Source organism: Topomyia yanbarensis, chromosome 3, assembly GCF_030247195.1.
Source record: "Topomyia yanbarensis strain Yona2022 chromosome 3, ASM3024719v1, whole genome shotgun sequence".
NCBI classification, from domain to species: Eukaryota; Metazoa; Arthropoda; class Insecta; order Diptera; family Culicidae; genus Topomyia; species Topomyia yanbarensis.
Genome location: NC_080672.1, coordinates 422,253,260 through 422,266,555, shown reverse-complemented (window position 1 = coordinate 422,266,555; position 13,296 = coordinate 422,253,260). Strand labels below are relative to the sequence as shown.

At 37.8% G+C, this 13,296-nt stretch overlaps 2 protein-coding genes across 4 annotated transcripts in view; one reads left to right on the top strand and one right to left on the bottom strand.

The window, feature by feature from the left end:
- LOC131693953 (ribonuclease P protein subunit p25-like protein) overlaps positions 1-8,705 on the top strand; it is a 139,099-nt gene extending 130,394 nt beyond the window's left edge. For 2 of the 3 annotated variants that reach the window (XM_058982252.1, XM_058982251.1), the window contains 2 exons: positions 7,801-8,099; positions 8,156-8,705. In XM_058982252.1, coding sequence (XP_058838235.1) covers positions 7,822-8,099; positions 8,156-8,654 — 777 coding nt within the window. In that variant the 5' untranslated portion in view covers positions 7,801-7,821 and the 3' untranslated portion in view covers positions 8,655-8,705. Of the gene's footprint in view, positions 1-7,529; positions 7,614-7,800; positions 8,100-8,155 lie in introns of those variants that run through there. The other variant, XM_058982250.1, reaches the window with a different exon arrangement.
- Positions 8,706-9,879: 1,174 nt separating this feature from the next.
- Positions 9,880-12,313, bottom strand: LOC131690726 (mitochondrial intermediate peptidase). The gene is made up of 2 exons (XM_058976683.1): positions 12,073-12,313; positions 9,880-11,888 (listed from the first exon to the last, which is right to left on the bottom strand). The coding sequence occupies exons 1-2, from the start codon at positions 12,208-12,210 to the stop codon at positions 9,930-9,932; spliced, it is 2,097 nt and encodes a 698-aa protein (XP_058832666.1). The 5' UTR covers positions 12,211-12,313; the 3' UTR covers positions 9,880-9,929.
- Positions 12,314-13,296: the final 983 nt, after the last annotated feature.

Sequence of the window (13,296 nt, the reverse complement as noted above, 5' to 3'; positions counted from 1 at the left end):
GAGTCGCTGTGGTGTATTCACTGGCGTGTGATCTTTGGTTTGTTTTCGTCTTACAAGCGGCATTGCGAGTGAGATTGATTTGATTTGCACAGGTTGTTGCGTTGGTAAAGCGAACGAGTTTATAAAGTATTGTTACACTACCTGCAAAACTAAAAGTACTCGGTCCTCGGAGCAAATTGGGAAAACTTTTTACGTATCATCGTATAGAGTTTTATAATGACCAGAGGCACCTGATATGCAAACTCGTGTTATAAGTATTAATAGTTTTATTATAACTTAATCCTACAAGTTTAAAACGAAATCTTAGATTTCGTCGACAGGCTTGACATATTCAGTAAAATTAGGTATACGCTTGTGACGATGATTAATTTACATACAACATCACAATTGAGCGTACACCCGTTATTCATTTGTTTATTTGTCTATTATTTTGCGTGGAAATCGTTTAAACAGCAGGCGAAAGCGAATGTTTCAAGAGCATGGGAGCTAGGACCGGGATTCTGCGCGTCAATGAGCGAAATAAATTGGCTCAGTTTCGGGGTCAAGAAAAAAGGCCACTAGTGTTCACGCTTATTTTAAATGAACAATGAATCTTGTGTTCCATAAAAGGATGTTATAAATGGGTCAACAGCAACAATGTTTATTATACGTATTCTAGATTTTTGCGTCAGTTAGTATTTTAGACCGTAATTATAATGCACGGATTCATTGCACGTAATATCAACAGCAAAACAAAGTATTAGGTATCTGGTAGTATCTGTCGGAATCTCTGTCAATCTCTATGAAATTTTCGTATTTTCAAGTAACAAGTAAGGTGTTTCCTCAAGTTTAAACAAGCGATTTTTATGTGATAAATTATTCCTCATTATAACTTTCTTGAATGAGGTGTTTTATCAAAAAGTTAGTGTTGGGAAAATATCAAAATATCAATGTTCACAACAGAATCTTTTCATCGCCGATTTTCTAATAAAAAGTTCACTGATATAAAATATCACTACGGAAAAAATCGTCAGTGAACTTCAAGAGTGCCGATGTTTGGGAACATTCTTCGGTTCAAGCAAATATCGGAAGAAGAAAAGATCGCTTGCGAACTTTTATATCAATGAAAATATAGAAAAAAGTTCGCCTTATGAAAACATCTTGCACGATCTTCGAACAGGGGATTTCCGAGGAATTTCGAAAGATTCCAAAAACCTGTAGATAAACATGATATAAAAAACTACGTTCTATAATATTACGGCGATAGCTCAATAGGATAAAGCGTCAGGCTACTTTAGTGTCAACGAAGCTTTCTTCAGAAGCCATCGTGTAAAAAAAAAAAAATCATCAATCGACAGAATTAAAATGGGAAAGAATTAAAATGGTGCTTGAATGGTATGTTGTCAAAATATATATATGGAAAAAAGCAAATTCTGGTATGGTGGCCGGTTCTTAACAACCCGTTGTTTGTATGACCGAGTATGAAAGTTATATATAGTTGAGCTAATGTATATATAGTTGCATGTCCCATAGGAGCCGTAATTAGCAATGGCTATATTAATGATACATGGTAGTGGTAATGGTACAAGAAGTTTCACATACATAAATTGGTTAATAAACAATCTTAACATTTTTTTTATCATTTTTGGTATTAAATGCTTTCGTTTAATATATTGACATCGCCCATAGAACTTTTCATCGATTTTTTAGCAGGATTTTCACTCAAATATTCTAGTTCTCTGCACACATACCAAAGATACGTTGAACGATTTCCCATATTTGCAATTAAAATTCTAGGGCAGTTCATAAGACACGTAGAACAACTTTCAACATTCTGCTTTTATTGCACTATATTATTAGTCTAACTAATGCTATCGTTGTAATGCAGTACAAGTGTAGATTTTCAAAAAAATTATATTAGAATTAGAACGAAATATTTTTTTGTATCGCTTCGTCGCTCGAGAATAGCCAAAAAGCGTAAAATATTTGGCTTTTACTGACCCAAGCATGACTAAAATGCGACTCACACCTTAAGTGCGGAACTATTAAACTATTATGTATTTACTTTGTTAACATTACTAGAGCATTCGAAATTGATAAATTTAGAGAAGAAAATGGAATATGTTGAGGATAATTAGTATTGTCTGATATAATATTACTAAATATCCATAAAAACTTATTTCATCAGGAATCAAATCCTATATTTCTGTTTATCAGAAAATTTTAATCACCTAATTGGACTAAGAATAAATATCACGGAAGTGTACTCGATTCGAAGTGTATGCATGAATACTTACAGGTGAATTGATTAATATATGTATAGAATACGAAGTTTACGTTAATTTTTGGGATAAACGTAGATCGTATTCCTTTTTCGGATCGAAATGAAAACAAAAGCACATCCTCACGTCACGAAATCAACTATAGGTTCAAGAAGATTTTTATTCGGTGAGGTCATAATCATCCTCTGATACATAAACTTAATATTATAAGTTTTACAAATTATAAAATCACGGTAAACAGATAAACGTTCTTTGGAACAATTTAGTCTGTACTGCAAAGACGGTGGATTTGCCATTTTGAACTTCTTTGCTATACTCGTACCCGAACATGTTAGGTTTTAATTTTAATTCTCTCTCTTATTATTCCATCGCATGGAAATTCGAGAGAAAACCAGGTAATTTATTTAAATGATGGCACAGAAGAAAAATACCGTCAAAAGATTCCAGAACTAATTATTGAGGGGTTACACCACTATAGAGCACGAAAAATAGGCATATTTCGGGAATTTATCTTGACGCAATAATGAGATGAATCGAGATCTTGTTTAACTTTCCGGCAGTGCACGCTGCTCTGAAAATCTAGCGAACCCGTCTTAAAGCATTAGCGGCTGCTCGTTCAGTGGGCCACAAGCGCGACTTCCAGAGGGTTAATGAGATATATAACATTACTTCATTGCAAAAAAATGATTTATTCGAGTAATTTCGTCACAAGATGGCGGCTGTGCAGCGCTTTCCCGTCGGGGAGTTTTTTTTGGAAGGGGTCTACGGCCGGAACTCTATGTCCCGTAATTTTTGATCCAGAGCCAAAAACCAAAGCTTTTTAAACTTCTTAGAACGACAGCAAGCAGCATACGTAAGATTTTTTCTATGTCTTGATTTTTCACGAAATGGTACATTTTTTAGTCGAAAAACGCTGAAAATGTGTTTGCTTATTAAAAAATTATGCAATGAAAAAATTAAATCCCACGTACATCGCTGGAGAAAGTAATCTTGAACATGCTGTAAAAAAATTAGGCTGATCAAAAATCATTTGTTCGAGTTACATTTCCGGCCAGATCAAAAAAAATTATTTAGAGAAAAACACGGTTAACGTTTTCAGTATACTCGAGGTATACATAAGAGGCGTTGCGAAAAAAGTTGAATATTTATTTATTGTTTTCGCGATTCATTTTTTGGAATATCATTTTCAGCATCCTAAAGCACCAGTAAGCAAAATTCAACCAATAAAGAAAAATTAAATGTTTTAAAAAATCTACAGTGCTGTAACCTCTTGAAAGCACTGTACCGGTCAAATAGAAGCGCTTCTAATTGGCACGTCATTATTTTTAATAACGCGCTACAGAAAAAAAAAAAAAGCAACAATGTGAATTCTCGTGAACGTTATCTTGTTTTATGAGGACTTTATCTCGGAAAAGTTGGACATCGGATAAGCTTCTTCTCGCGTGAGTGAGAGAGAATTACAATGCCTGCGTATGATAATAATCGATAACGTGTGTAATACCAGGACATTACTTGTAATGGTTCACTTTACTTTTTGGCGTCGCCAAATTCGCAATCAAAATAAGTTAGCTTACCATTGAGTTATTCAGTCGAACAAAAAATAGCGCGAACAAAATACATCTGTTATACGATTAATCTAATACTACAGATCATTATAAAACTTTGTTTATACCAGCCGATACATTGATACGTAAAACGTTTTCCTTGTTTGCCCCTAGGCTTCCCACGGTAGTGTAACAACACTCTATAAACTCGCAAACTTTACCGAGCAACTATGCAATTTTCAGTAGAAAATCATATAAGCTTGAAATAAGCCACCGCCATCCACACAACACAACGCAACAACCTGTGCAAATTAAATTAATCTCACCCGCAATGCCGCTTGTAAGACGAAAACAAATCAAAGATCACACGCCAGTGAATACACCACAGCGACTCTGGGGCGCGCGCGGTGGCGAATTTATCTGAGCGCGCCACAGAGAATTTCAAGAGCTCTTCTCCACACTCTAGATCGTTCCAGTGTTGGGTGTATGAAAATTTACCTCTGCCATCAACGTGCGCCTACACATATCAAATACGGTGGTGTATATGAACGAAAGAGAAGCGCTCTCGTTTTGCTTGCCAGAGTGTGGGGAGTAATCTCAATTTCTCTTTACTGCACAGAGGATAGGGACATCACTGTTAGCAGGTTAACTTGCTTGAAATAATTCTTAAGGAGTTTTCACCCACTGTTAAGATCAATATACCCATTGACATTACCTTATCGAGTAGTTGTGAAATGGATAAAAAGTACTCATTGTTAGAAACAAAAAATACCCATTTTTTGACAACTTGAATAACTTCCGAAAATGGGCCATTTGAATACGTAAAATGGGCAAAGTTTTTTTACCGTGTATGTAAATTATAAATGACAGCCGTGCCACCGAGTTGGGTTTGCATTCATTGGCGAAAAATCAATATATTGTGGTTATCACTGGAAATTAGCAAAAAAAGCAGAAAAACAAGATTGCGAAACCACCATTTTTTAAGATTTAACCTCTACAATTCCGCAATGTAACAAAAATATTATTTTGAATTGATCTTTATATGAACAGTTTTCGAGTGACTATTCCCAAGTAACCATAAGCATTAAGCCATTGCACTATATTGGCTATACATTTGCACTAATGTTGTATTGAAACTCCATTACAGCAATAACAACGCAATAAAGCTCTATATTAGCATCAATAATGCATAACTGCACAGCCGACATATAGCATTATAGCTTGCTCTATATGCGTATATAAAGCTGATATAACGCGTACATGCTTCAAGGATCTTTAAAGCATGTAAGCTTTACAAGTGCATTTAATGCCATTATAGAGCAAATAAAAAGCTGATATAAAGCTATTGTTAAGCTGTGGGTTTATTTATTATGCAACTCTTCTTGAAGATTATATTCGGCATATTTCATCTCAATCGAACATATGCAATATAGTCCAGAAAGCAAACAGCGCACTTACCGTGAAGGACGAGGCAAGGTACCTCAGTTCGAGACTTACTAAAGGTAATTTTCGTAAACATTCATTTCATGTGAGAACGAAAACCCATTAAGGATACCCAAGTAACCACTAAGCACTAAAGCAAGCATTATATTCACCTTATAACAGCTTTTCGAAGCTTATGGGTTCTATACAAGCTTTGCAAATGTCTATAAGCTTTATACAAGCTTTGCTAATGCTTATAAACACTACGAATTTTAAACATTAAAACAGGTCGTATATGGGTATATGAGGCTCTATTGTACAGCTTATAAACCTTATAGCTATAAGCCAGATACGGTAGTCACCGATGCCATTTTAATGCCTGTTATAGTTGACATTTCCATTACTCTAAATAATAAATTCCAAATCAAAACAAATATGATATGAGACACATTGTAAGCATACGAAACCTTATCAGCTTCCGAGGTTTGGGCATGTCGTCGTAAACAAATTAAAGGGCACAAAACCTTTGAGCCATAAAATGATATGGTACATTGCGACGATTTGTTTCAATTTAGTACACATCTAATGATAGTTTTAAAAAATATGATCAAAACCTTGCACCCAACTATCAGTATAATCACAACAGAAATCCCTCAATTTAAGAACGCCAAATATCAGTTAGATTAGCCAACTCCCAAATGGATCAAACGTCAAGCGCTTTGGAGCAAAGTAACTTCCAAATCATCTAAAGGCAGAAGTTCGAGCCTGGAACGTACGCTGTACTGCAAAAAAATCAAACGGCGCATGCGACAGAAAGACCTTGAAAGAAAGAACGAGAAAACAAACTTTTTATTCCCTGTTTTTGTTTCGTTTTTTTTTTCAACCAGTGGGTTCTACCCACCACAAATTGTTATGACGTGTATCCATAGGCGCGATAGAAAAAGTAGAAGTAGGCAGTATATCAGCCGAATATTTCGCCAAAAGTGGCCTTTAAGCAGCACTAAAATACGATATTTAACCTACAAGCTCTGCTACCGTTGATCTATAAGCGACTATAGAACCGAATTGATGCCATTTTCGCGGCGTAGTGGTTGCTTGGATATTCATTACAATGCATTAGAACAGAGTCAATTACGGTTTTAAACAGAATATTTAATTTAAAAAAAAATCTTTTTACTCATCATACCGAAAGGAAACATAAGAAATGGTTTTAAAACCATGGCGGACAACCAACTGAAGCCTTTTAATAGCATTAGTTGTGCTAATATAAGGCTTTCAAATTTGACATTTGTACGCTTTTGTTATATAATAGCATTAGTACTGCAGAAACGAGCTGTCAATCTCTGCACAGTAATAGCACTATATTTCGCCTTTTCTGGCATAATATCAGCATTATAGAAGTATTTAGGGCTTCACGGCTTTTTAGGACATCTTTGTATGTGGATCTAAAGCAGATATTAGGCTACGTTATAATGCTTATTGTTTACTTGGGTTGGTCTTTAACCAAGAAAAAACTTAGGAGGATACAAAGGAACCGAGTTAGGAATCAAAAAGGCACACTAATCAATAAATTAAATGGGTGCTAAAAAATAATAACAAATATTTTCCAATTTGCGCTCAACAGGTAATGAAGGGGTGAAACTGTCAATTCATGACCGTCTGATTCCTGACCAACAGGGCCTATATATTGCTATATGTTTGTTCTAAACCGGGCAAATGAAGTAAATAGGGTGTATTTTCAATTCTTTCGCTATTTTGAATTGATTCCGTCGCATGCTAATCTTCGGTGAAAAGCACAATATTGAGAAAATCCTAATTAGAAACGAAATTTTAGTTTCTATATTAAAAATAAGAGTAGATTCCCAGCCGTAAACCTCTTCGAGAAAAAATGCGAGTACCGGCGATAAAATACTCGTGTCAAAATATCTGAAGCAAAATATTTTTCGCCCTTCACAATTAGTATTATGTATAAGTTTCCTATCGCAAATTTCCAAAATATATGTTTTCGTACTCCACAGTTGTGTAACCAATTATGGGAACATAATACAATCGGTTACCCTACTAGTACACTAATCAGAATTCATACCACAGACAAACAGATCCCATAACACTATTAGGAAATTCCCCCCAAAAACTGTTTGGTAACGGCGTCATTATCGAACACACGACAACTGTCTCAACTGAAAACGCACATAAATTTATCGTTAACATGAAGAGATATGTTCAAGTACCTATGTTTGTTTGTCTGTGGTCATACTGTTTTCGATTATTGCTGCTGTTCATCGCTAGCTAACTTCTTTCTACTTACCGTAAGTGCCAGTCTTTAACACATTCTCCAGTTAGAAAATGATCAAGCCCACCCATCCGCACCAATCAGAAATAGATGGTAAACGATTAAGAAGACAGTAATGAAAAAATACATTCCAGAGCGAATTCCAACCTCTAACTCCCACATCGGAGCACACAATATGAACAAAGTTCTCATAAGCGATTCAACTCGGGTTGAACGTCATTCATGACTGACCAGTCTACATCCAAAATTGATAAACATCAGATTTTTTTCTTCTTTTCAGCCCCGTGTGAATGAATTAAAGATGATGCACTACAAAAAGGGTAAAAACGTGGAGGAAGAACTTTCGAAGGAACAGATTCCGATCGAAGGTCTGCCAGAACGATTTCTGTGGATGCACGTGAAGGGCGGTTCGCGCATATTCAATCTAGTTGATTACGCAAAGAATGCCCTAGAAACGGGTGAGTATCGATCCATGGTCTGGAGTGGTTCCGGTGGTGGTACCGGGAAGACCATCAGCTGTGCCGAGATTATGAAGAAGGATTTTGAACTGCATCAGCTGACGCGAGTCTGCTATAGCAAGTACGTGAGGTAAATGGTTATCTAAGGGATTATAACAACGTAAGTTTTTTTTCTAGGGTGGAAGAATATTGGGACCCCCAGCAGGAAGGACTAGAGCAGATAGTGGCTACCAGAAAAATCCCCACAATTCATATCTTACTGTCGTTAGATGAAATTGATCCGAAGACAACTGGTTATCAGAACTCGAAAACCCGAACGACTTTCTGGTTGGAACCAAGTTCCGAGGCTAAAACCGGTGAGCACCGTAAAGGACCAAATTACTTTACTGGGCCACAGCTCAAGAAACGACCCAACAAACACTATGGAGACAGAAATGCAGCGGCCAATGGAAGTGCAACTGGTGCAAACAATGGTAACAGTAGCAGTAGGAGTAAAAACAAGAACAGGAATAAAAGTGAAAAGCCATCAGCTAGCAACGATCAAAGCAAGCAAGCTAAACAAGTTAGCGGGAATGGACAAAATAGTGGCAAGAAGAAGCGTGAGAATTCTGACAAACCAAAGGCAAGCACTTCTGAAGGCAACTCGTCCGGGAACGCTCCGACTGCAGGTTCTTGAAAAGTTTAATAATCGGTAAGTTCAAACTTCCAAATAAATGTTAAAAAATAATCATTTGGAATGCAATAGAAAGAAAAACCAGAATTATTGGGATAACCACGTTGCTTAGCAAAATCAGCATATCGTGCGGATAGTTCAAGCATGATTTTTGAAAACAGCGAAACTCGCACTACACCCAAACAGAGAAAACAGCGATGACATTTTCGAAATTTTGTTTTAAATGTTATTTAAAAACCATGCCGATTTTTACACCAATTATTCATCCAGAATGCTCACCAAAGACGCCTTTCCATTGAATGGAACGAACATTCGTGATCAAGACATTTAAAAGAGCGGATTGAAGAAAAATTAAAGTTACGATGTTATTTGTATCACGCTCACAGTTTCGTCGTTTTAGTTTCGTTGGTTTGGTATCTTTGTTGCACTTACGTTATTTCAGTTTCGTCAATTGTCGTGACTAATCTTATCATTTTTTAATCAATTCTATAACTGAACTGTTCGGCCGAGGCAGTATGCCAATGAGGACAACCAACATTTGTAGTTTGTCACTTTTGAGCAGTGTGTTGAAGACAAATAAAGGTTACGTTATTCTGAGCATCACTCTTACACTTTCGACATTTTTCAATTAGTCGATTTTAGTGTCTCATTTTTGCTCGCATTGTCACAAGTATTTAGATTTGATCTACTGTAGGATAGATTTAGATAATCAAAAATAAAAATGTGCTGAATGTGCATTAGTGGTGCTTAGAATAACATTACTTGTATTCTTTTTCTCTAAAATATTGGCTAGAATTAAGGAACTGCGTGCTCTTGTTCCCCTTATGGAAACATTACCTATATTGAGCATTTTAGTAGAAAGATTGTAGTAAATTTTAATAATTTAGTTACAAAAACCGATTAAATTAAAATAACGTAAGTGTTACAGCAGTACCAAACCTAACGTAACTAACATGACGAAACTGTATTTATGCACTGTTGACGTGTCAGTTGTTTGTTCGTCATTATTTCGATTGCGCATTTTTCAGCTGCATTACCGAATAATGAAACGAATGTTTGTCAGCATGTACATTAAGATGCGTAGAATGCGGGGGAGTGATAATCTCAGTTTGTTTACATTTGTTAGTTACGGTGTTTTCAAAAATCATGCTTGAGTTTTTTTTTCGTTTGCTGAGTAGCGAGGACTACTTGGATATGTTACACGTACAAAAAAGTGCAGTTTAGCGTCACAACTGTTTATTTCATCAACCAAGGCCCGATTCCGTTATCCTTACTGTCTTAAATATCCCTTTCAAAGTCTTGCAACCGCCCGGCATAACCATCAATCTCGGTGATCAAACTTTTCGTCAAATTACTCGGCGTCACTTCCCTTCCCAGGAAATTGGACACCAGTAATCTACTGGGTATACCTCCTCCGTAGGCGAGACATCCCCGACGATATTTTTCTCCCTGTGATCGACTAAGTGGATCTTTTTCAAAGTACGTTTGCCAAATCCACGATGCGATCGCTCTCGATATTAGATAGGAATAGTATTTCGCACCGTAGCCCACTAGGTGGCTAAACCGTAACTGCCAGGCGGTATTTTCAACGTACGGTAACCCGTAGAATTGTTCCTGTACGGTTCGCAATGTTTCCGTTGTGCTTTCGCGATGCCGGGAGGGATCTCCGTGATATACTTGATCCAGTGCAGAGTAGAAAACCTGCAGTTGTGTCTCACTAGCGGAACATAGATGCTTCGAGGCACACAAACGCTGAAGCATATCCTCCGGCATAGGTTCTTGCGTCTGAAAATGTTTTGTGAACGTTCTCAAAACGCGCGGATCACTGGCAAAATATTCCATAAGAACGGATGGTACTTCGGCGAAGTCCGTACTGCAACGAGTTCCGGTCACATGCTGGTACTCGGTTCGGGCAAGCATCGAGTGCATGGCATGTCCCATTTCATGAAACAGATTATCTACCATCGACGGTGTCAGCAATGTCGGTCCGGACCAACGCGGTTGTGGCAAATTCAGCATTACCACAACAATAGGATTCTGATAACTTCCGTCCGGCATTATCTTACCTCCCTGGATGGTAAAATGGCAGTCTTGGTTGGGTTTTCCTTGCCGTTCAAACAGATCACAGTAAATGTACCCGAGAAGTCCTTCGGATTCGTGTGTCACAGCAAGCTTGTAGATGTCATGTGACCAGGATTCGCCCGGCTCCATCTCAGTTACTTCTAGACTGATTCCGTACAAACTGTTCATCAGCAGGTTGAGTCCTTCCATGCAAGCTCCAAGGCTGAAATACGGCGAAAATTCAGAAGCCGACGTTCCTAGGCAGCGTTTCTTCAGACTAGAAGTAAAATAGGGGGTGTCCCACGTAGCCAATGGGGACTGGAAGCTACTTTCTGCGTTTTTCATTCGTTGCATCCGGGCAAAATCCTGTTCCGCACGAGGCGCCAGTTTTTCGTTGAGTGTGTGCAAGAACTCGTTCACCATTTCAGGCGTCTCAACGGTGCTAGCTTTTAATGCTCTGTGTGCGTACGTCTTAAAGCCACAGACCGTTGCCAGCTCATGCCTAGCTTTCAGCAGTTCTGATAGCAACTGTTCCTGATCCTGGTCCGGATAAAGAAACAATCTGTAGGCAGCTTCTCTAGCCATGTTGTTTGCCGAATCGGCATATAACCCGGAAACCAAAATATTATCACCGTCAGTTGAAAAAAATGGTCTGATGGTCTCCGGTAGAACACTTTTCTTTATCGTCCGTGGGTGGACTGCCCCGGCCATAAATCGCTGCCCAAGCTGCAAAATACAATCATTCAAGTAGACCACCTTTTTCCGATCATTTTCCGTCATATGAATACCACTCTGTTCGAAATCAAACAGGAACAATTCTGCCACATGTTTGTCCACGTCGGTTGTCTTCATCAGATCGTTCCCATCTACCACCTGTTTCAGCGCCCTGTACAACTTCTTGTGGGTGTTTAATTTTTCTACGATCCCACTGATAGTTATGCAGGCATCCTCCGCCGCGTGGCTATACTTGACCTGTGGGTGTGCCAGTCGGATAAATTCCGACAAATCTGCTACTTTACATAAGGTGTCCGACAGTTCGTCGAAAATGGTAACCATTTTGCGCGTTCGCTCGGAAGAAGTTGCTTCTTTGATCAAATCGTCTGTTTTGAAGATAGCCTTCTCCTTGAGAGCGTAGAATCCTTCAAAGCTGGTCAGCTCTGGTATGTTGAAAAGTCCCTGGGGAAGACAGACGAGTTCATTAGTTTACCTTCGCTGATGTGATAGTTATTTTTATTATTTCATCAGCCCACGTTTGTTTAAGTATTTTGGAGATAAAAATCAACATATTTTAAAAATAATATAACTGGAACGCTTTTGAAAAAAAAAATCTAAGCTTGTGCAATAGATATAATCATCCTACCACTTCATTCTTGGTGAAATTGATTCTCTTCTCGGGTCGAGTGTTGAACGCCGTCGTCAAGGGGGACCAGGTGCTGACCAGCTTCCGATAATAATCTTTTCTTCGTAACACCACCGATCGGTTGATTCCTTTGAGCATTTTAGAATAGTAACTAGATTAAATTATACCCTGATTGTTTTCACTCGAAACCGAGAAATATTAATCTGCAATCACGAATCAAAACACCAATCAAATCACGCAAGTGACAGTTTTGTTTGAGCTAACATCACGTTTCACCTCTGCAGCGCTCGTAGCTCCACCTGTGATTTTACACTCGAAATAACATCCTTGGTAACACTTTTTTAAAAAGGGTGATAACTGCAAAAAGGAGGTACCACATGTTTTGGTGAAATGTCTATAAAAGAAAATTTAAAATTCTCGACAAACATATGATTACGGCCTAAAAGCCAACTGCCAAATCCACTTTGAATGGAAATTCCAGACAAACCGTTACTAATCGAACACAGTTCACAACAGTTTATGAAAGAGAAAACTTTTCTCTTTCATTTACTACCAACATCTGTGATTGGCGTGTAACGGTTTGTCTGGAATTTCCATTCAAAGTGGATTTTGACAGTTGGCTTTTAGGCCGTAATCATATGTTTGTCGAGAATTTTTCTAAAAGCCTGTAGATGGTTGTGTAAATTCTAGTTAAATGCTAAGAAATGCTCATGTTTGCTTACACTAGTTTTATGTAGATTGTTGAATTCAGCACCTAGTGACGCAGGAAATTGGTATTGCCAAGGACAAATAATAAAGACGTAAATCGTCCTAACAAAGTTTTTAAAAATTTAGGCTCATTTTACAATTATAGAATGAGTGACTCCGGTCCTTTCAGATTTGACCGCACTCACCACTTGATGGCGCCTGTGAACAGACAATCATCAACGCAGGCGAGGGAATCCACAAAAAGTTCTATAGATGTAGTAGCCTTATAGCGTTCTAGTTTTTTCTTGGTGCTACACTGGTGTAGTGCAAAGAAAGACATAGACTGATGACACCCAAGTTTAAATGAGTGTAGCACCGACTACACCGGTATAGTGCACTGTCAAAAACGAAAATGCCAATAGTTACTCGTATTATTCAAAACAGGTAAAATGGTTTCAAATCAACAACAAATGGTAAGTACCGGAACATTTACAAATATTTTTAACAATCATATACGCTTATCATCTACTGAAAAAA

What these genes read in the sequence shown, in the direction of transcription:
- LOC131690726 (XM_058976683.1), bottom strand. Translation starts at nt 12,210, where the DNA reads ATGCTCAAAGGAATCAACCGATCGGTGGTGTTACGAAGAAAAGATTAT. An exon ending in ATTTCACCAAGAATGAAGTG is followed by an intron (nt 11,889 to 12,072) that starts GTAGGATGATTA and finishes TGTCTTCCCCAG; the next exon opens with GGACTTTTCAACATACCAGA.